The sequence below is a fragment of the Trichoplusia ni genome, chromosome 13, assembly GCF_003590095.1.
Source record: "Trichoplusia ni isolate ovarian cell line Hi5 chromosome 13, tn1, whole genome shotgun sequence".
In the NCBI taxonomy this organism is placed as follows: Eukaryota; Metazoa; Arthropoda; class Insecta; order Lepidoptera; family Noctuidae; genus Trichoplusia; species Trichoplusia ni.
The window spans coordinates 2315545-2335432 of NC_039490.1; the positions used below are offsets into that span (position 1 = coordinate 2315545).

Consider the following 19888-nt stretch of genomic DNA (forward strand, 5'->3'; position numbering starts at 1 on the left):
TAAAGAAATGGATAGTCTTATAATAGGGCAGTTGAATCTCCATAACGATAGGGTTGCGACGTCGGAACTAGAACAACTTATACTAGACCATAAACTAAATGTTGTCTTAATACAAGAACAATACCAAAATGCTAGTTTGCGTAATAAAGTCGTGCAACTGGATAGCAAGGCACGAGCCGGAATCTACGTTTCGCGTACAAGTAACCTCACGGTGACTTCGATGCAAAATCTAATGACGTCACACTGTGCCGTAGCGGAGGTCTCAACTGCATCTTTTAAAATCTACGTTGTGAGCTGTTATTTTCAATACTCTGACCCTGTTGCTCCTCACATACACCATCTTCGCCATGTCTTGCGGTCGCTTGCCGGCTGTAAGATTATTATAGGCGCAGACGTTAATGCGTCATCATCGTTATGGTATGGCAAAGTTAGGGCTACCGATACTGATCGACGATGTGCCGTCGAGGATTTCATCGCTGAAATGAATTTATCAATTCACAACACCCCTGATGCACCACCTACTTTTTGCAGCCAAATGGGCGAATCTTCTATTGACGTCACACTTTCAAGTGCAGACGTCCGCTTAGACAAATGGCGTGTCCTTCCAGATGCGTCCTGTAGTGACCATCGCCTGATTGTGTACGAATTTGCGTCAGGAGTGGCGCGAGGTTCTCATTGTAATTACGTCAAGGGCGACTATAGGTACAAAACAAAGAATGCTGATTGGGACTTCTTTCGAACATGTTTTGAATGTCATGCCAGAGACTTCACCCGTGACGGCCTGTCAGCTGAAGAGAGTGCTGAGATTTTATCAGCTACTTTCACTTACTGTGCTGATGTAGCCATTGGTCGCGGATCTATGACCAATATACACAGATGTGACTGGTGGAGCGGCTACCTCACTGAACAACGTAAACTGTACCGTAGGTCGCGTAAAAAACTTAATGTTCTTAAGAAACGTCAAATAACGGGAGACGTGTTTATTGCTGCTTTGAGTTCCTTTCGAATCGCGCGGTCGCGTTATAGAGCTGCCATTGAAAAATCAAAGGGAAACTTATTACGTAAAGTAGTCGAGAAACTGGACAAGGAGGGCCCGTGGTCTCCTTTATACCACGAGTTCAAGGCCAACAGACCATTAAATCTGGCATTTGTACATAACATCAAAATTAATAATATGCACACCGCTGGGATCGAGGAGACCACAGAGGCACTTCTAAACGCACTTATACCGGATGACCACCAAAACACCGACGATGACTATCACCAGCAAATAAGAGCATTCGCTGCCGATGTTCCTGCGACTCCAATGTCAGACCTTCCATCTGCTGCCGAGTTTGTCGCTGTTGTTAGATCACTGTCTCTTAATAAAGCCTCTGGGGAAGACAAAATCTCTAACAGGATGATAAAGGAGGCATGCAAGGTATCGGGAGATTGTATCTTAACGGTATTCAACAAATGTATTGCTGAAGGCGTTTTTCCTTGTATATGGCGTCAGGGCTTTATTAGAATTATTCCAAAAAGTGGCGATAAGGCGCCAGACGACCCCAAATCTTATCGACCCATTACCCTGCTACCATCATTGGGTAAATTGCTGGAGCGCCTTATTGTCCCACGATTACTGCCGGACGGACCAAGATTCCACAAAAATCAATTCGGATTTACAATAGGGAAATCAACTGTAGACGCGGCAATCTCGGTTAGGAGACTGGTGCATTTGTCAGACGAGAACTACGTCTTGGGTATTTTCCTAGATATCTCCGGTGCCTTCGACAACGCATGGTGGCCAATGATACTGCTTAAATTAAAATCACGCGGCTGCTGCGGTAACATCTACCGACTCATTTACTCCTACTTTTTACATGGATCAGCCAAACTTAAACTTGGTCATCATTCTGTGTCGAAGGCATTGACCTTGGGATGTCCTCAGGGGTCGGTGTTAGGCCCTTACCTATGGAATTTAGGGTTCGATGATTTTCTCGCGATTCCTTTACCTCGCGGCTGCTCACTTACGGGTTACGCAGATGACGGACTTCTGCTCATTAAATCAAATACTCGCGCCGGGCTCGAAAATTTAGCCGATACAAGTTTGAGTTTAATATCTAATTGGGGTAAACGAAACCGTCTGACTTTTGCACAACACAAAACGTTTCAATTACTTCTCAAAGGCAATCTAAAATCGTCGCCTAGTATTAAATTTAACGGAATAACAGTTAAAAAAAGAAATAACCTTTGTTATCTCGGTCTTGTTTTAGAGAGAAACTTTACATTTATTGAGCACATAAAATCCATCGGAGATAAAGCAAAAAATAACTTTTATGCCTTGACAAGGATTTCCACGTCAACTTGGGGACTTCCATTCAACACCTTGAAGATCATATACGGAGCAACATACCTGGGATGTATTTGTTACGGGTCGCCGGTTTGGGCCGATAGGGCCACAATAGGCGCTGCAAGACGTAAACTACTTCAAAGCCAACGGTTGGCGTTGATATTCTTGTGTAAGGCCTATCGGACTGTAAGTACTGAAGCCCTGCCCGTCTTAGCAGGTGTTTTACCGGTTGATCTCGAAATACAACGTCGCGCGGCTATGTATTATTCCACTAGAGAATTTTTGAAAAACGACTTCCTGTTTTATCGTGACCGTAGAAAGATCGACAGATTATTTAAACCGCTAACAGACGTCTCCGAAGAACTGATGGTGGAATGGCAGGTTAGATGGGAAACGTCTATTAAGGGCCGTCACCTCTACCAATTTTTTCCGTCCGTTCATGAGCGGCTGGAGAGGACTTGGATAGTGATTGATCATTGTGTAACCCAGTTCCTTACAGGTCATGGTAACTTTAAAAGCAAATTATTTTCATTTAAACTTGTCGTTTCCCCATTATGTCAGTGTTCAACGGCAAACAGTGAATATGAGCAAACTGCACATCATATTCTGTGGGAGTGTGGTCTATGGCAAGACGAACGTAACATCTTATTAAATAGTTTGCAGCCGACATCCGGTGTTGTCTACTATGAGGACCTTGTTGCAACCAGAGCAAATTTCCGTGCTTTCAGACGTTTCTGCCATACCTATTATTGGAATCAAAATAACAGCTCCTAAATTATAGGACCCATTAAACTGTAAATTTATATCCGTGGTGCCTGATAACTGAGCCTAACTCAGTTGTCAATCTCTTTTCTTTGCTAAAACTAGCTATTTCTTCTTTTGTCTCCCGCTTGCTATGGAGGGAAGTGGAACATTTTTTCCTACTCCTCCTCTTTACTATTTCTGATTAATTTCGTTGCGGGTTCCAAGGCAGTTAATTGTTCCCCCTGGGACACACCGAACTTAAGTGTTTCGGTGGTTTTCGTTGGTTTCATTGTAGATCCTGGCTTACAGGAGTTGCAATGACGGGCATGTGTGGCGGGCTAGTCCCAATAAGAAAAAATATATACAAATCAAAAGTATTTGGTCACCTTGTCTATATATCAGATGGCGACTGTACCAACTGACTGAACTGAATGATTGATTATTTCAGGAAATAAAATATACAGGGTTCGGCACTCGAAGTGTAACCAATTAAAAAGGTCATAAATTCTGTTTGGAAAATAACTTTCACTTAATTCAAAGTATAAAATGTGTAAAAATAATACAAAATTCAGAAACAATTTACTTTTGCTCGATATGACCACCTTTTGCCTTGACTATGGCCTTGAGACGGTCCAAAAACGAATCGCAAGCTGCCCGAATGTGACTTGCAGGTATTTTGGCCCATTCGCGAACAATGACTTTTTTCAACGCCTCAAGACTGCAGTATCTTTTAGTTCGGACCTTGCTCTCTAAAATGGCCCAAAGAGAATAATCCATCGGATTCGCGTCTGGTGAATTCAAGAGCCATTGTGTGAACGTTATGAAGTTCGGAACGTTGTTTTTCAGCCATTCTTGGTTCACTCGAGCTTTATGAGACGGTGCCGAGTCCTGTGGAAACGTCCATTGTCTGTAACCGAAATGTTTGTCTGCCCACGGCTTCAAAGCACCCTCCAGAATATTTTCCCGATAATATTGCGCATTTACCTTGACGCCAGGATCGATGAAAACGATTGGAGAGCGCCCATCTGCGGTTACAGCGGCCCAAACCATTACCTGTGGCGGTTGCTGCCTCCTGGTGGCCAATCGATGACTCAAATTCTCGTATAAACGGTCGGTCAAGTAAACCCTATCGTTTTGAGAGTTTACGAATTGATCAACTGTAAAAAATTTCTCGTCAGAAAACACAATGTTCGGAAATTGACCACGTTCGGCCAAGCGAAGCAACTCCTTCGCTCTCTCAAGTCTGACTTGTTGCTGCTTCGGTGTGAGATCTCGCACCTTTTGGATCTTATATGGCTTGACCTTGAGATCATTTTTCAGTATGCGGCGGATGCTACGGTCAGATATTTTCAGTTCTTTCGCCATTTGATTGGCACTTCGTCGGGGATTTCGCTCAAGTCGCTTCTTCACTTTCTGAACCATCTCACGTGCCGTTGCAGTATTTTGATGACCACCTCCATGACGTTTTGCGATGCTACCAGTATCATTGTAACGAGTTATGGTGCGATAAACGAAAACTTTATTCACTTTAAGGTGTTTAAGCTCTCGAACAATCGCTGGTTGTGATTTTCCAGCTAAATACAATGCAATCACACTATTACGTTTGAAATCCATTACTGATTTCTTTTTTCGTGTTCACTCTCGGCAAAATGCTTTCGCGCGCTTTAAAACAATACTCTGAACTGTCACTCAGGTAACTTACAGACAGCTAATGCGCATGCGTCAGCTGCGCGAGCGGTCTGAAGTTGGTTACACTTCGAGTGCCGGACCCTGTATATATTGTTTAGTTTGTTACAGATAAAGTTGTTTGTTGCTCTATAAAGCATTACAGAGCAACAAACAATTTTTCACAGAAATATTATGTATTAGTAGGTTATACATAGTACGATATTACCACTAGTTCTAAAATTCCTTTTTTCTTTCGGTACAATTGGAGTATTACTATTGCCCAGCATCAATATCTCTTCTATCTATAAGACCGCCTTTTGTACTCATCATATTTGTTTGGTGTACAATAAAGATTATTTTATTTATCTATCTAAGAGTACAACAGTTTACTTAGTTTGAGAGTAGATGGAGTGTGTGTAAGTTGTGGATTATTTGTTTATATTTACCTTGATCCGTTCCATCCGTATTAAAGTACTGCGCTTTCGTGAGTTCTTTTTCAAGTTTTCCCACTTAAGACGCAGTTGTTGTGGTGTAAGGCGATAGGTGCCCATATTCGCGTTGAACACCGCAGATATTCGTGTCCCTTCTTCCACCTTTATTTTATTACTCGTGGCGTTGGTCTTTTTATTATTTATTATGTTGCTCTCTTCAATTTTGGAAAGCAGCTCTTTCGTCTCTTCCTTTGTAAGGGGTTTGGTTTTACTTTATGAAGAACTAAAATAAAGCTTAGAAAGTTTTGAACGACACGCGACGGCGCTAAGTCTTGCGGCCGCACGCATTTATCATTTACAGCAAAAAAAGAATACAACTGCGGAGGTAACTGTTTATTGTACGATTCGAGTCATAATTATTTACACTTTCTGGCTCCATTTTCTTCTTTCCAAGAAACAGACAATAAACAAACTTCAAAACTTGATATTTTAAAATAAAATTATTAATTCTCCTTTTCGATTGACTTACGTTCCGTTCCTCTTTTATAAACGATTTTTTTTTTCTAACTGTGAAGTATAGTTACGGTAATTTACTTGACTTTACCCGCGACTTTGTCTGCGTGATTTTCAAGATGTGAAAAACTATGAAGTTTAATAATAACGACCATCACAAAAATGTAACGCAATATTGAAAAACATACATCATGAAATAAAGAAATACATTATTATGTAATCTTTTTTTTATGTTTTAAGCTTGCCTTGCTTATTTGGTGGGTTATGATATTCGAGCACGTCTGTACTTTGGCCTGCCCTACACCAATTATTATTGTTCTGTAACCAAAGAGGTAACCTTACCTAACCGGACCCATATTACTATGAATACATAGACTAGGTAACCGGAACCATATTACTGAGGACCCGGTGTCTATTCGTCTGTCGGTCACCTGGCTGTATCTCAGTAACAGTGATAGCCAGACAGTTGTAATTTTCACGCACGATGTTTTCTGACGATATAAAGAAGACGCCAAATAATTTTTGTGGAACTGGTGAAGTGTTTAACTGTGGATTTTTATATAGTGTCATAAGATATAAGGTTTTGCAAAATTGCGCCCAGATATGGGTAACATAATGGAATATGGATAAACGGTTGCCTGAAAGACGTTATCTTTGGTTGTCCTCCTAATATTAAAACTGGTCTTCCTAACAAACATTTGGAATATTACAAAATAAAAAAGTTGGTAAACGTGTTATCTTGGCACCCTGGTGTTTGAGTATGATTTGCCTGTAAATAGATGATAAATAAATGCAGACGAAGTGGCATTTATCCCTGTCTTAAACCAAAAACTCGTATACGGTTGAAGACGGCCTCCATGTCTTCCAGGTGCTTCTGGAAAGGCCCTTCAGACAGGAATAGCAGATCATCTAAATAGACTAATAAAGTGAAATCCTTCAGAATACTTCCAGACCTAAAGCGATCCATCAGTCTCTGGAAGGTGGCGGGAGCGTTCTTTAGGCCAAACGGCATGCGGATAAAGCGATACGTACCGAAAGGTGACACAAAAGCTGTTTTGTCTCTATCCCTCGGAGAGACGCTCACTTGTCAGTATCCTGACCGAAGGTCGATTGTACTCCTGTACCCTTCACGCTTGGTAGCATGCAGAAGATCCTCGATTACCGGCAATGGGTAAGAGTCACTTTTGGTGACAGCGTTGAGTCGACGATAGTCAACACAGAACCTATATGTACCGTCCTTCTTAGGAACGAGAAGAGCCGGCGCAGTCCATGCCGACTCACATTCTTCAATTATTCCATCAGTCAACATCTTGTTGATCTCCGCCTCCATGACGGCCTTCTTCGCAGGCGTGAGGCGGTATGGCGGCACCGCAATCGGTGCGTGGTCTCCCCTATTAATATGATGTTCGGCGAAGGCAGTTGCCTCTCCTCCTAGACGGAAGACGTCTTCACGCTTTTGAAGCAAATCCAAAACCTGCTGGCGCTGATCGCCATTAAGCATTAACCCTTAATAACCTAGAGTTTCAATTTTGATACCAATCTTTTAAACCGAATGTTCACATTACTATTCGTTTTTTTATAGGTTGGCTGCACGTATTTTACTGTTGCCTAATATTCTTTCCAACGAAATTAAAAAAAAAATCTAAATTTCATTATTGTGTCATTTTATCTATGACATATTACTTGCGCGGCAAAGTGTACAAGTAAACAAATTTTACTAAAAGTTTTGTTGAATACAAATTTGATATATTTTCTTTTTCTGAAGAATATAAATACTTTTGAGGTAAGTGAATATATTATTTTCGCTATGATATAATTATTTTTTGTGAGTGCATGGTTTACTTGAAGAAACTAGTGCTATTTTTGTGAGTATCAATTTTGATACTTCAGGCATTCCGCCCTATACAATTACAATATATAAATACTACCTACTAATTCCTTAGCTATAAGAACTTTTGAACTTCCGTTTTATTATTTTTAAATTAAATTTAAATTTATTATTTTTCTGCATGGCTCGGTGTTGGGATTACTTTTATTTTTATTTTACAGGGTTTTGAAAATTTATATTCCCCTCTTGGCAAATATATTTTCAAAAATGCGACCAGAAGAGATTGAGAGCATATTGAAGCGGTTAGAAAATGGTGAAATTTCGGAAGACGATTCCACCGACAATGAAGATGACATAGACTAGAGTCTGACACGCAAAACATGAGCTAGACAATTTTTAGACATTCTTCATATGGCCACACCAAAATATATGTCAAATGTCAGTACATGAATTGTCATTTGCATAAAACGTGTTTACTTTTTTGCTGCGAAATTATTTTAAACCATTAAATATGAAGACTCCTATTAAGAGTGAGGCTAGAAAGCTAATATTCAATATGGTTAATAAATTTGATGTGAAAAATAAAGACAATGAAAAGATTTTCAATGAAAAAGAACAATGTTTGGTTACAATCTTGGAAGCCATTGGTAAGCACGACACGTTCATCTTGATCCTTTGCTTAATCCTATTAAATGTTCATATTTGCATGAAACATTTATCTCGTTATGTATGAAAATATATTCAATATTTTATATATTTTCGTATTTCTTCAGGAACCGAAAATATAGATGTTAACAAAATTGAAGAGTCTGTCAAAAATCTTAAAATTATACATAATTCAGAACGGATTGCGGCATCCAAGTACATGGAGGAAATATCAACAATAACAGGTAAATACTAACATTTTATAATAAATTTCTTAAATAAATTATAACTATCTACCTACCTTTATTGTTTTTATATATTTGTTGGCTTCATAATAACAAACGTCTCAAAGTCTGCGTTTAGTTCAAGATTCCTTGTTACTTTGTATGTGAATTTAAGACCAACCGAAATCATGCAATATCTCACTGTATCTTGTGTATCTACTTATTTAGAATTTCTTTGATTGTATGATTGATTTCGTTTACTAATTATATAGGTACAACTCTATATTTATTCAATTTGCTTTTTTTTTCAGGTGTAAGTCTTGCTACAATAAAGCGCATAAAAAAGAAGGTCAATTAAACAACAACATTTGGAGTACGCCTGGGAAAAAGCGACCCCATCCGAGTACTGTATCAAATCTAGACAACTTTGATATATGTGCAATTAGAAACAAAATCAATGAATTTTATACTGTAAAAAAACAAGTACCAACTATAAGAAACTTGCTTGCAGAGTTAAGAGATGCGATAGGATTTACAGGAAGTAGAGAGACTTTAAGAAGGATTTTGCATGACAATGGCTATGAATTCAATGAAAGATCATTACTCATAGAAAGACATGAGATTGTCGCTTGGCGGCACAGATTTTTAAGAAAAATAAACATATTGTTTACTTTGACGAAACTTATATACATCAAAATTACAAACCAAAAAAGTCTTGGCAAGGTCCGTCAACAAGTGGTCTTGTTGATAAAATATCAGCCGGTAAGAGACATATTATTGTCCATGCAGGGTCCAAGGAAGGGTTTGTGCCTAATGCTCTTTTGAGCTATAGCACCAAGTCCGTGATGGCAGATTACCATCACGATATGAACGCTGTCAATTTTAAAAAATGGTTGTGTGAAAAATTAATTCCCAATTTAGAAAAACCGAGCATTGTTGTGATGGATAATGCAAGTTATCACACATGTCAAATAAATAAAGCGCCTACCACACAAACCCGAAAAAGTGACATCCAAAACTGGCTTAGATCTCAAGGTGTGCCGTTTGAAGAGTATTTAAGTAAGGATGAGCTACTTTGTTTAGTAAAAAAACATAAACCAGATCCTATATATGAAGTGGATGAAGTTTTAAAACAGCATGGACATGAAGCGTTAAGGTTGCCGCCTTATCATTGTGACCTAAACGCCATAGAAATGATATGGAGTTTGGCAAAGAGACGGGTTGCAAGTAAAAATATCGGTGTCACACCTACGGTAATATGGAACAAATTATAAAAGATGCTTTTGAAAGTGTAACAGTTGCAGAATGGAATAATTGTATAGAACACGTCATAAAAATCGAAAATAATTACATTGAAAAAGATAAAATTCTTGAAACGGAACTGGAAAGTTTTATTATAAATGTAAAAGATGATAGTAGTGATAGTGACGAATCTCTTGAAGTAGATTTTTTAGATTCCGATTTTGATTACGAATCACAATAAATAATGTTATAATAACTACGTTTATTAATTTCTCCTCACAATTGCAGAATGCTTATACACAAAAATGACCCTCCTCATTCTGAGAAGAGGCCCTTGCCCTGCAGTGGGACAGTAATGGGTAGATATTATATACACGAAAATACTATGTTTAAAACGGTTGAGCCATTAAAAATCGTATGATATAAAACAACAATAATATTTGTCCATAGTAAAATTAATCCATGATGTAAAATCAAATATCAAAATGTATTTTTCTTACTATCTATACACAGTGATACCAGAGTTAGATTTTTTGAATTTGCCGCTTTTTTCCAGGCTCATGTTTCGTATGTCAGACTCTATTATTCGAGCCAAAGAGATCGTCTGATGGAGCTAGAAGATGAAGAGGATGTAGGTAATTTTCCCACTGACCCAAACTTGGATGAAGATCCGCCTGCAGCAAACGTAGATACCGACATGCAACATAATTTAGAGACTGTAGAACGAAGCCCAACTCCTACAATTAGCATGCAGAACAACCTGCAAACTGCACCTTTCAACTCTAGAAACTTAGTATGGAGAGTAAAGAATATCATAGTCCAAAATGCTTTCCAGTTTGCTGGAAACACTGAGTATTCACAAGAAATCATGAACTTAGACACTCCTTTTCAGTTTTTTTCTTATTTTTTCGGTGAAGAAATTTTGAGATTTCTAGTGGACGAGTCAAATAAATATGCCTTCCAAAAGAATCCCAACTTTACAGAACCTGTAACTGTCTTAGAATTACGTAAATTTATTGGAATTCTTATTTTTACTAGTGTATATCATTATCCTAGTGTCAGGTCGTACTGGTCAAACATTACAAAGTTCGAACCCATAGCACAAACAATGAATCGCAACAGATTTGATAAAATTAGACAAATTTTTCACATGAATGACGACTCTAAACATTTGCCCATTGATCATCCCCAGCACGACCGACTGCATAAAGTAAGACCAGTGATAGACCATTTGAACAAAAAATTTATTACTGTACCATTTGAGCATCGTCTATCACTAGACGAGCAAATGTGTGCCACTAAAATTAAACATTTTATGAAACAATACTTACCCAACAAGCCCCATAAGTGGGGATTCAAATTATACGTTGTATGCTCTCTGTCTGGGTATGCCTACAGTTTTGAGATTTACTCAGGAGCTAAAGACATAGACCGTTTACCAGGCGAACCAGACCTCGGAGCTGTATCGAATACAGTTATTCGATTGTTACGACCAGTACCAAAGCACGTCAATCATATAATTTATTTTGACAATTTTTATACGAATATTCCTCTGCTACATTACTTGACCAACGTAGGTATTTATTGTCTTGGAACAGTACAGAGAAACAGGCTTGGAAAGTCGTGCAAGTTGCCGGAGAAACGGGAAATTATGAAGTGTAACGTACCCAGAGGAACATATCACGAAAATGTGGCTTCTCACGAAAGCCAAGAATTTTCGGCCACAAGTTGGAAAGACAACAAACAAGTACTATTACTTTCCACGTATGTTGGCGCTGAACCAGCGGATACTATAACCCGCTACGAAAAAAAACTAAAGGCTAATATTCAAGTATCATGTCCTCGGGTCATAAAAGAATATAATGCACACATGGGCGGCGTTGATTTGATGGATAGCTTCATTGGTCGATATCGTATCCGCATAAAGTCGAGAAAGTGGACAATGAGGCTCTTCTACCACTTGTTAGACATGACTGTCATCAATGCTTGGGTACTATACAAAAAGGTAAACACAGTGAAAGGAACACTTCAGAAGAATATTATGAAGTTAGCAGATTTTAGAACTGAGCTTGCCGATACTTTATGTAGATATCAAAGTCACTCGAAAAATAAAAGGGGAAGACCCAGTACCAACAGTACCAACAGACAAGACACTACAGTACCTCCTAAAAGACCCCGGACAGGTATACAAGTACTACCCTCTACTGACGTGCGTTTCGATTGTATTGGTCATGAAAAAATATTTATGGATTCTAGAAATAAGTGTAAATTTAATAATTGTAGGAAACTTACCTCCTAGTTCTGTAAAAAGTGTAAAGTGTCGTTATGCGATAATAAAAACAATTATTGTTTCTCATTATTTCATGCATAGGTATATCTGATTTCTTTATGGCCTTAATGCCTGAAGTATCAAAATTGATACCTGTTTTTTTTTTCTAAATAAATATGTGAAATAAATATTGTGATTTTTTTAGCTATTTTTCCCTTCATCTAGACCCTCAAGCAAACACAGTAATATTAAAAAAAAAACACTTTCGTAAATCAGGCTACTAAGGGTTAAGCCTTCATCAGCCCTCAGCGAAAAAAAGGACAAATATATAGGATTGCCCTGTGTTACTGATTCATCCTCAAACTCAAGTGGGTAAGTCTGCGTGCAACCGGAGAAGTGCCATGAAGTCTTCGTCTTCACAAGGGAAACCGTCATAGATCACTCGTTACCTATTTGCAGTTGCCCTAACACAGGCATACAATGAAAAAAATGCATTGTCGAATGTTAAAAAAGAGACATACAAGAATTGATTGATAAGAACGTTATTCCAAAATCGTATTACGATGTTTATTATAAAGACATTCTAATGCTGTGGCCACATTAGCGGCCAACGTCCAATGCCCATTATCGCGGTAATTATCGCGATAATTTTTAACGCGCTAAAGTAGGTGGCTACACTTAATACGGCCAACGTGATTTGACGTTTGGCGATAAAACGGCGTAAAATTTACTTAATGGGCTGCAAAGCTCCGGATTTCAATTTCATTTTTTTTTTTTAATGGGTTCTATAGTAACCCATCAATCAGGCTTTCCTTCTTTTTTTTTCATTTCTTCAATAGTTGTTTCAAAAGGTACTAATTCCATCAGTCGACGCCAAGCATCACTTTGCGATCCTCGATTCTTGTAACTTTTCAGTTTTGGATCCCACAAACATGGTTCTGTTTGCAGAAGCGATAACTCAAGTGGCGGTACATCAAAGAGAATAACGCGAGAATTAATGCGATAAAGCGGTCACACTACGCCAGTCAGTGTGCGTCGGGAGCTCGACGGGATCGCACGTGTTTTGTGTTTGCAATACATACTATGGAGTGGAGTAACGAGAAAATAATTGCGTTTCTGGAGCTTCTGCAACCAGAACCATGTTTGTGGGGTCCAAAACTGAAGAGTTACAAGAATCGAGGATCGCAAAGTGATGCTTCTTGGCAACTAATTGGTTTGCTTTCGAAACGATGGACAATCTTCTACGAGGAGTATATAACGGTGGCCGCACATTCAACACGCAGGTAGGTTTCATATTAATCTGTCAACTTATTTTTTTTGGAATTAATGTATTTTTAGGGTTCAGTACTAAAATAATTACAATTAATGGTTAATTACGTCTTGCTTATCGAGATATTTTTATTTTCACGCATGGATGGATCAATAAAGTATTACCAACTAAGTCAGATATTAATTTGATTCCAATTTTAATACACAAAGTTTATACTATTTATAAATATTTACGTAATTATTGAAACTTCATAAATAGTTCAATTCTTTTTTATTGTAAAATCACATACCAATTAATAAGCCATTTTATTAGGAGTAGGTACTATACTGTCACACTGTTAGTACTGTCGTATACAATATTCTTTTATTTTCCTTTCAGACACACGACGACATTGAGAATCTAGAAAGAAGAGAGGAAAGAAATAATGGAAATCAGAATAGTCTTCATTTTTCTACTGGAACAGAAGAAGCTTCGCCAAATATACAAGAAGAAAATGAAACTCGTCCAAAAGAAAATAAATCTCAAAATTATAGTAAAAAAAGACAAGCGAGAGATGAGTTACCTCAAGAAATCAAAGCAGCGCGACGTCAAATGGATGAAGCTTTTGAATTCATGAAAGAGAATAAAGATGATTAATATTACATGTTCGGAAGACGGCTCGCAAGTAAACTAAAAAAAATAAGAAATCCAAACACGCGTGAGATATTAATGAATGATATTCACAATTTAGTCTTTCGTGCATGTATGGCAGATCGACTTGAGCAGCAGTCTGCAGTACCTCAGTTTTCTAAAGCCCGGTCTCCACACCATCAAGCATGCAGCTCATCACCAAATCATCAAACATACCAGTCGCCTCCAGGCCCCTCTGCATCCATGTCACCACACCATCAAGCATTCAGCCCATCACCAAATCATCAATCATACCAGTCGCCTCCAGGCCCCTCCACATCCATGTCACCACACCATCAAGAATTCAGCCCATCACCAAATCACCAAACGTACCAGTCGTACGTAATAACTTTTTAACGAAAAATATAAAATATATACAAAATAATATAGTAAAAATTGCAAAATGGGACCATTTAAGATTACTTTTAAGTGAAGATAAAGGGGATGATGAAATTAGTAATAGTAATAGTCAATAAATTAACTGAATATCATGTTGATTGCAATAAGATTCCAAAAATGAAAGTAAAGTAGGGGAGACCTAGGAGAGTTGTGACAGGTACGATTTCTCTGTACCTATAATAGTTAGCGAGCTGGCAACAACGCGGATTTGTCGCTTTAGCGACGCGCTACGTCATTCAGTACCCGCCGGCGGCGCACGAGAAGCGGTTGTGTAGTTACGACGTCGACGTGCGAAAAATTTCAAAAAGTAAGTTTTTCTTCAAAAATTTGATACAATTTATATCTTGTACTATTACATGTGCGTTGTTATGCTTTTTTTTTCTAAAGTTGTGCGGTTATTCAAGCCTCAAAACGTTGCATAAATCTTTCGTGTTTGCAACGTGTTTAAAAATACGAATTATTATTCCGACGAAGTCGTATTTTTGACAACATAGGAGAGTTGTGACAGCCTGTCACAACTCTCCCACGCCACTTATTTTTTTCTTTTGGGTTATTTTAACATTATTGCCTGTAGGTACAATGTCTGCATGTGCGCTTGTGCATTAGTAAATCAAGGTGAAAACTTTTAGGTATAATTCGCAATAAATGCTAGAACTAAAAAAACCTTTATTATTATTTTTTTAATGCGTGCTTGTGTTGTGGTATGTTGCATGCTGAATGACAACTTTTTGTTTCAGAATGCCTAATAAGTATGTACGGAAGACCGATAAAGGCACTGCTAGTGTCGAAATATACGACCTAGCCTTCGAAGAGGTTACTTTAAGAGGTTAAAGTCTAAGAGATGCAGCATCTTCTTACAATCTAAACTACATGTCTTTGTCAAGATATATTAAGAAGAAAGAGGCTTATCAAGCAACCCAGTAGGGGATGCTTCATCTATGGGCTATACCAGTCCAACAGTTTTTACAGAAGACGAAGAGAATATATTAAGCTAATATTTGCTTATATGTGCAGCATCTAATTATGGGTTAACAAGAAAAGAAACTCGAGTTATTGCATTTCAGTTAGCCAAAAAATATAATAAAAAAATTCCAAAGTCTTGGGAAGAAAATGAAAAGGCAGGAGAAGTGTGGCTCAGGCTATTTATGCAACGGCATCGTAATTTATCTTTAAGATTGCCTCAACCTCCTAGCATAGCCCGCGCTACAAGCTTTAATAAAACAAATGTGACCACTTTTTTTAATAATTACACAGATGTTTTAGGCAAATATAAACTTTACGCAAAAGACATTTGGAATGTCGACGAGACTGGGATAACTACCGTCCAAAAACCTGATAGAATAATTGCGCGACGCGGAGAAAAACAGGTCAGTGCCATGACATCAGCAGAAAGGGGAACATTGGTCACACTAGCTTTAGCTGGAAATGCAATTGGTAATTACATACCACCTATGTTCATTTTTCCACGTAAACGATTCCAAGAGCATTTTATACGGGACGGCCCGACCGGTTCAGTCGGTACAGCTAATGGGTCAGGGGGCTTACTCTTGATTTCAATTCCGATCGGTCGACATTGGAATTGTGACGTTTCGCACTCTTGAGTTCGATGCTAGCGCCACATTGGTTTGAAATTGCGTGTTCATTATGGGGAACTAATTGAAATCGGATTGGGCGCTAAACGGTACTCTTGAGTTTATTTTGACAGCTGCTTATTGCGCCAATATTACGGTGGGATTGATTGTTGATTGTGATTTTTCCAATTACTAAAGAGTAACTTTTAAGAAATTGTTTTGTGTTTTACGTGGTTTTCTTTCGATAAAAAGTGTTTAATATGGCACGATTAGCGGTAATGTACAGTGTTTCGTTAAATTCCCATAAAAAACAACTGAAACAAAGACGAGATGAGCGTCGGATGATGCGTTATACGGAGAAAGCGTTTTCGATGAATGAAAACGAGTTTAAAGCCAATTATAGGGTGAGCAAGGATTTGTTTCACGAAATATTCGAAAACATAAAGCCTTTTATGCAATCCCCTAAGAGAAGAAGTGATTTATTACCAAAATATAAGGTAAGTAAATAAGTTCCATTTGATGCATGACCTAGCAATGTTATCATGACATTTGTTTACAAGATCAATAGCTTAATAAGTACTTATTTCTCATAGGTTTTAGTGGCATTGTCCTTTTATGCTACTGGGAGTTACCAAAGGCTAGTTGGAGGCAGTTATGGGACCCTAATGAGTCAGCAATCTACTTCTCGTTCTATTCGAGAGGTAACAGCAGCTCTTAACCATCCCTTAATACAAAGGAAATGGATCAAGTTTCCTCAAACTCGTCGTGAAAGAGATGCTGTAAAACTGAGGTAGGTAATGAGAAATACCCAACTCATTTATTGAACTTAATAATGTTTTATGTTCAATGTGCATTGATTTTACAATAGCAGTAACTATGTAACATGTCTTGTTTCAGATTTTTTGAAAAATTCAGTATACCATCTGTTATAGGATGCATTGATGGCACTCATATAGCCATAATTAGACCATCAGAAAATGAAGAGAGATTTTTTAATCGCAAACATTTTCATTCAAGAAATGTTATGATTGTTAGTCAATATTTTTGGTTATTACTGAATTGTAATTCATTGCTTATGAAATTAGTTAAATATCTTTGTTTTATATATTTTCAGATAGCTGATTCAGACTTAAGAATACTGTCAGTAGACGCTTCATTTGGAGGAGCATCACATGATAGTTTCGTCTGGAATCAGCATCCTGTGAAACAACATTTAATTGAATTAAATAATAATGGGGAAACTGTATTTTTACTAGGCAAGTAAATTATTTAAATAGTTAATCTGAGATTGTAGTTTTGTTGATTGTGAATACATTTTAATTTATTTTACTTTGCAGGTGATTCCGGGTATGCCCAGAGGGAATACATGATGACACCTATAGTAGATGCTCATCAAGGGTCCCCTGAGGAATATTACACCAAGTTACACTGCGAAATGTTTTAGTTCAGCAGTTGTGGGCAAGCAGAAGGTAGCCTAAAACTTTATAAGGTTCTCATCGTACCTTATAAAGGTGAAGTGGTAGAAAGCTAAGTAGGTAGGTTTATAATATATTATTATAGGTGTAAAAGCATTGTTTCAAACTATTTTTGCATGGTAGTATTAAAATAACATAAGATTAAAATATATGCTATACTATATAATATATGCAGCATTAACAATAATTATTTATATTTCCGTAGTGTCCTACTTTTAATAACAATTGATATTTTTTTGCAAAACATTATTAAATAGGTAAAATAAGAACTTTTTAGAATGTAAGACATTATTGTAAATGTTGTTCTTCAAGAAATAAATTATCAATTTCTAAGAAAACAACCATTAATAAAATAAATCTTTTAATTACCTACTATAACCTAATCTATACCTTATACATTTATTTTAGAGACAACAGCTGACAGCGTTTTAGGAAGAACTTTTTGTTTATTTTTTATGAACATTTTGCTTGATTACGAACATATTGGGAATCTTCATTTAATTAGCATGTTTAACTAGTATTTTTACGGTTTAATACATAAAAAAAAATCTAAGGGAGGTCTTTGCTGAAAAAAAAATTGTTAAGATGCCTTTCTTAAGGGTCTAGCATTTTTCTGGCTACGTCTGAAATTGCTGTAGCTATAGATGTTAAAGCCCTTGCAATGTTGCCAATTTGTTGTGACAGTTGAACTAATGCTTGGGCTGTTGTCGTTTCGGCTTCAATCCGTCGCTCTTCCATCATGGCAAACCGTTCCATCGTCACTGTATCCTGCCTCTGAGTTAAAGACCGGCGTCGCCGTCGTGGAGGATTGTTACTCAACGGAGGCGTAATCTGTAGTGGCGTGGTCACAGGTACTGAAATATATATAAAAAAATAGAATCTCCATAAATTTACTCAAGTAGTGTCAAACTGTTGTTACAAAAAACAAGTCCTTATGCCATAGCTCGTAACGTGATAAGTGCCAAACCACTTTAAATGTTACACACTTAAGTTGGGTTACGTGACTGACTAAAGGTATTTGGAGTGTATCCTTTGCTTGAATACAAATCACAACTATGCAAAGGTTTATTTTAGTATACTCTTTGAATAGGAAAGAAAAATACAAAATTAGCACTAGAATCATATCGCGTCAAGACTTACTTATGGTTTCTGGTATTATTTCACTATGTGATGTGCCAAGTATAGGGGAAACATGCACCGGTTGCTCGAACTGCATTTCCATGACGTCATGGTGGCTTACCTCTTCTTCAACAACCTGTGGTTCTGTACCAACAGATCTCGGCTGAAATAATAAAATGATATGTTGTTGTTATTTCATAAATAAAATATAATGTATTAAATAAATATCACAGTTGTCTTAAATTTTATAGACATACCAATTCAGGAAATGGATTGACTGCCAAGCTTGAGTTGCCAGTCGCAAACTCTTGTCCACCCATCACTGCCACCAACCTTTTATCTAGAGCAGACAATGTTGGCAAGTTGTCTGCTGTCCCACCACCAGTGCGCCTCATTGAAGATGAGAGTTGTGCGCACTGTTTCTTCAAACCACATTTCTTCTCAGCCCAATACTAAAACATGCATTAATGTTAATGAAATTACTTGCTATTTAATTACTGCCTGATAATAGTGATTCTAATGTCTAATTGATTTTTTAATACTTTAGCCCAGCCTTGACCATCTTTATTAGCACCTCCAATAGAATTCAAGGAGGTTGCCAAGCTTGCCCATTTTCGCTTCGTTTCCAATTTGGCTTGACTGGTCCGAAGCAAGCCTTTGGCTATGCCTGGATTTTGCTCCAGGAATTCCACCAAACATTCTATTTGAGAATACGTTGGTCGATTCGTCATTTTAGCTAAAATTGGAATACTTTTATTAACCATGTATCAGGTAATAATTACAATATTTTACTGATGAATAATTAAAAACGTTTATCTATACAGCAATACAGTAAAATTGTATGTTTACTTACCACTTCTTTAAAACTTTACTTTTATCTATTTAAGTAACTTAACGGACACAAATTATTTTAATAATAAAAGGAACTTAATGCAATTTTAATGTTCCAACTAACTCGCACTCCACTCACAGAACCACATCAAACTAAAATTTGGTAACTTTACGCGCCACTTGACATTTTTTAAACAGTGTAGGCAACGATTCTTCCGCATACAGCCAAAGCCGTGGTTGATTTAATAATTTTTTTTTTTACACCCAATGCATTGGAAACATTAAAATTATTTAAATTAACAATTATTTATATCACATATTATAAATCAGTTTTGTTATTAAAAAGATATAGCATTTTAAAGACCTATTACCGGTTAATCGTCAAGACTTGAACAACACTCGAGCGGGCCGCAACGTAGCTCACTTCACTTCTAACAAAACAATCTCGGGGCAATCCCGATTTCAATCCAATGCTGACAATATTGTATTCAAGAGTACCGGATCACGTGACTGCAAAATTGACATTGGAATCGCATTGGTTTTGGATTGGAATTAAAATTAGCTTGAAGAGTAAGCCCCCAGGATGGATGCAAGAAGATGATTTTTATTTCTTCCTTGAGCATTTTAAAAACCATGTGAGACCATCAGAAGAGCAAAGAGC

At 37.4% G+C, this 19888-nt stretch overlaps 4 protein-coding genes across 8 annotated transcripts; 3 read left to right on the forward strand and 1 right to left on the reverse strand.

The window, feature by feature from the left end:
- Positions 1-5873: 5873 nt before the first annotated feature.
- Positions 5874-11937, forward strand: LOC113499942 (piggyBac transposable element-derived protein 2-like). 3 transcript variants are annotated; one of them, XM_026880547.1, is made up of 4 exons: positions 5874-8160; positions 8287-8403; positions 8694-9635; positions 10181-11937. In XM_026880547.1, exons 3-4 carry the CDS (start codon positions 9228-9230, stop codon positions 11921-11923), a joined length of 2151 nt encoding a protein of 716 aa, XP_026736348.1. In that variant the 5' UTR covers positions 5874-8160; positions 8287-8403; positions 8694-9227; the 3' UTR covers positions 11924-11937. The 3 variants fall into 3 exon arrangements, with proteins under 3 accessions (XP_026736348.1, XP_026736349.1, XP_026736350.1); XM_026880549.1 differs by lacking the exon at positions 10181-11937 and having other exon boundaries at positions 7732-8160; positions 8694-8972; XM_026880548.1 differs by lacking the exons at positions 8287-8403; positions 8694-9635 and having other exon boundaries at positions 9687-11937.
- Positions 11938-13102: 1165 nt separating this feature from the next.
- On the forward strand, positions 13103-13806 carry LOC113499946. The gene is made up of 2 exons (XM_026880555.1): positions 13103-13176; positions 13542-13806. The coding sequence occupies exons 1-2, from the start codon at positions 13123-13125 to the stop codon at positions 13797-13799; spliced, it is 312 nt and encodes a 103-aa protein (XP_026736356.1). The 5' UTR covers positions 13103-13122; the 3' UTR covers positions 13800-13806.
- A 1189-nt stretch (positions 13807-14995) lies between these two features.
- Positions 14996-17416, forward strand: LOC113499944 (putative nuclease HARBI1). 2 transcript variants are annotated; one of them, XM_026880551.1, is made up of 5 exons: positions 14996-16299; positions 16396-16592; positions 16700-16832; positions 16917-17058; positions 17140-17416. In XM_026880551.1, the coding sequence occupies exons 1-5, from the start codon at positions 16063-16065 to the stop codon at positions 17244-17246; spliced, it is 816 nt and encodes a 271-aa protein (XP_026736352.1). In that variant the 5' UTR covers positions 14996-16062; the 3' UTR covers positions 17247-17416. The 2 variants fall into 2 exon arrangements, with proteins under 2 accessions (XP_026736352.1, XP_026736351.1); XM_026880550.1 differs by having other exon boundaries at positions 16700-17058.
- Positions 17417-17623: 207 nt separating this feature from the next.
- Positions 17624-19280, reverse strand: LOC113499945. 2 transcript variants are annotated; one of them, XM_026880554.1, is made up of 5 exons: positions 19250-19280; positions 18939-19132; positions 18654-18848; positions 18418-18559; positions 17624-18131 (listed from the first exon to the last, which is right to left on the reverse strand). In XM_026880554.1, the coding sequence occupies exons 2-5, from the start codon at positions 19125-19127 to the stop codon at positions 17872-17874; spliced, it is 786 nt and encodes a 261-aa protein (XP_026736355.1). In that variant the 5' UTR covers positions 19128-19132; positions 19250-19280; the 3' UTR covers positions 17624-17871. The 2 variants fall into 2 exon arrangements, with proteins under 2 accessions (XP_026736355.1, XP_026736354.1); XM_026880553.1 differs by lacking the exon at positions 19250-19280 and having other exon boundaries at positions 18939-19237.
- Between the last annotated feature and the right edge of the window lie 608 nt (positions 19281-19888).

What these genes read in the sequence shown, in the direction of transcription:
- LOC113499945 (XM_026880553.1), bottom strand. Translation starts at nt 19,160, where the DNA reads ATGGTTAATAAAAGTATTCCAATTTTAGCTAAAATGACGAATCGACCA. An exon ending in TCAATCCATTTCCTGAATTG is followed by an intron (nt 18,560 to 18,653) that starts GTATGTCTATAA and finishes TTATTATTTCAG; the next exon opens with CCGAGATCTGTTGGTACAGA. An exon ending in AATAATACCAGAAACCATAA is followed by an intron (nt 18,132 to 18,417) that starts GTAAGTCTTGAC and finishes TATATATTTCAG; the next exon opens with TACCTGTGACCACGCCACTA.
- LOC113499944 (XM_026880550.1), top strand. Translation starts at nt 16,063, where the DNA reads ATGGCACGATTAGCGGTAATGTACAGTGTTTCGTTAAATTCCCATAAA. An exon ending in ATTTATTACCAAAATATAAG is followed by an intron (nt 16,300 to 16,395) that starts GTAAGTAAATAA and finishes TATTTCTCATAG; the next exon opens with GTTTTAGTGGCATTGTCCTT. An exon ending in AGAGATGCTGTAAAACTGAG is followed by an intron (nt 16,593 to 16,699) that starts GTAGGTAATGAG and finishes GTCTTGTTTCAG; the next exon opens with ATTTTTTGAAAAATTCAGTA.
- LOC113499946 (XM_026880555.1), top strand. Translation starts at nt 13,123, where the DNA reads ATGGACAATCTTCTACGAGGAGTATATAACGGTGGCCGCACATTCAAC. An exon ending in GCCGCACATTCAACACGCAG is followed by an intron (nt 13,177 to 13,541) that starts GTAGGTTTCATA and finishes TTTTCCTTTCAG; the next exon opens with ACACACGACGACATTGAGAA.
- LOC113499942 (XM_026880547.1), top strand. Translation starts at nt 9,228, where the DNA reads ATGGCAGATTACCATCACGATATGAACGCTGTCAATTTTAAAAAATGG. An exon ending in ATATCGGTGTCACACCTACG is followed by an intron (nt 9,636 to 10,180) that starts GTAATATGGAAC and finishes GCTTTTTTCCAG; the next exon opens with GCTCATGTTTCGTATGTCAG.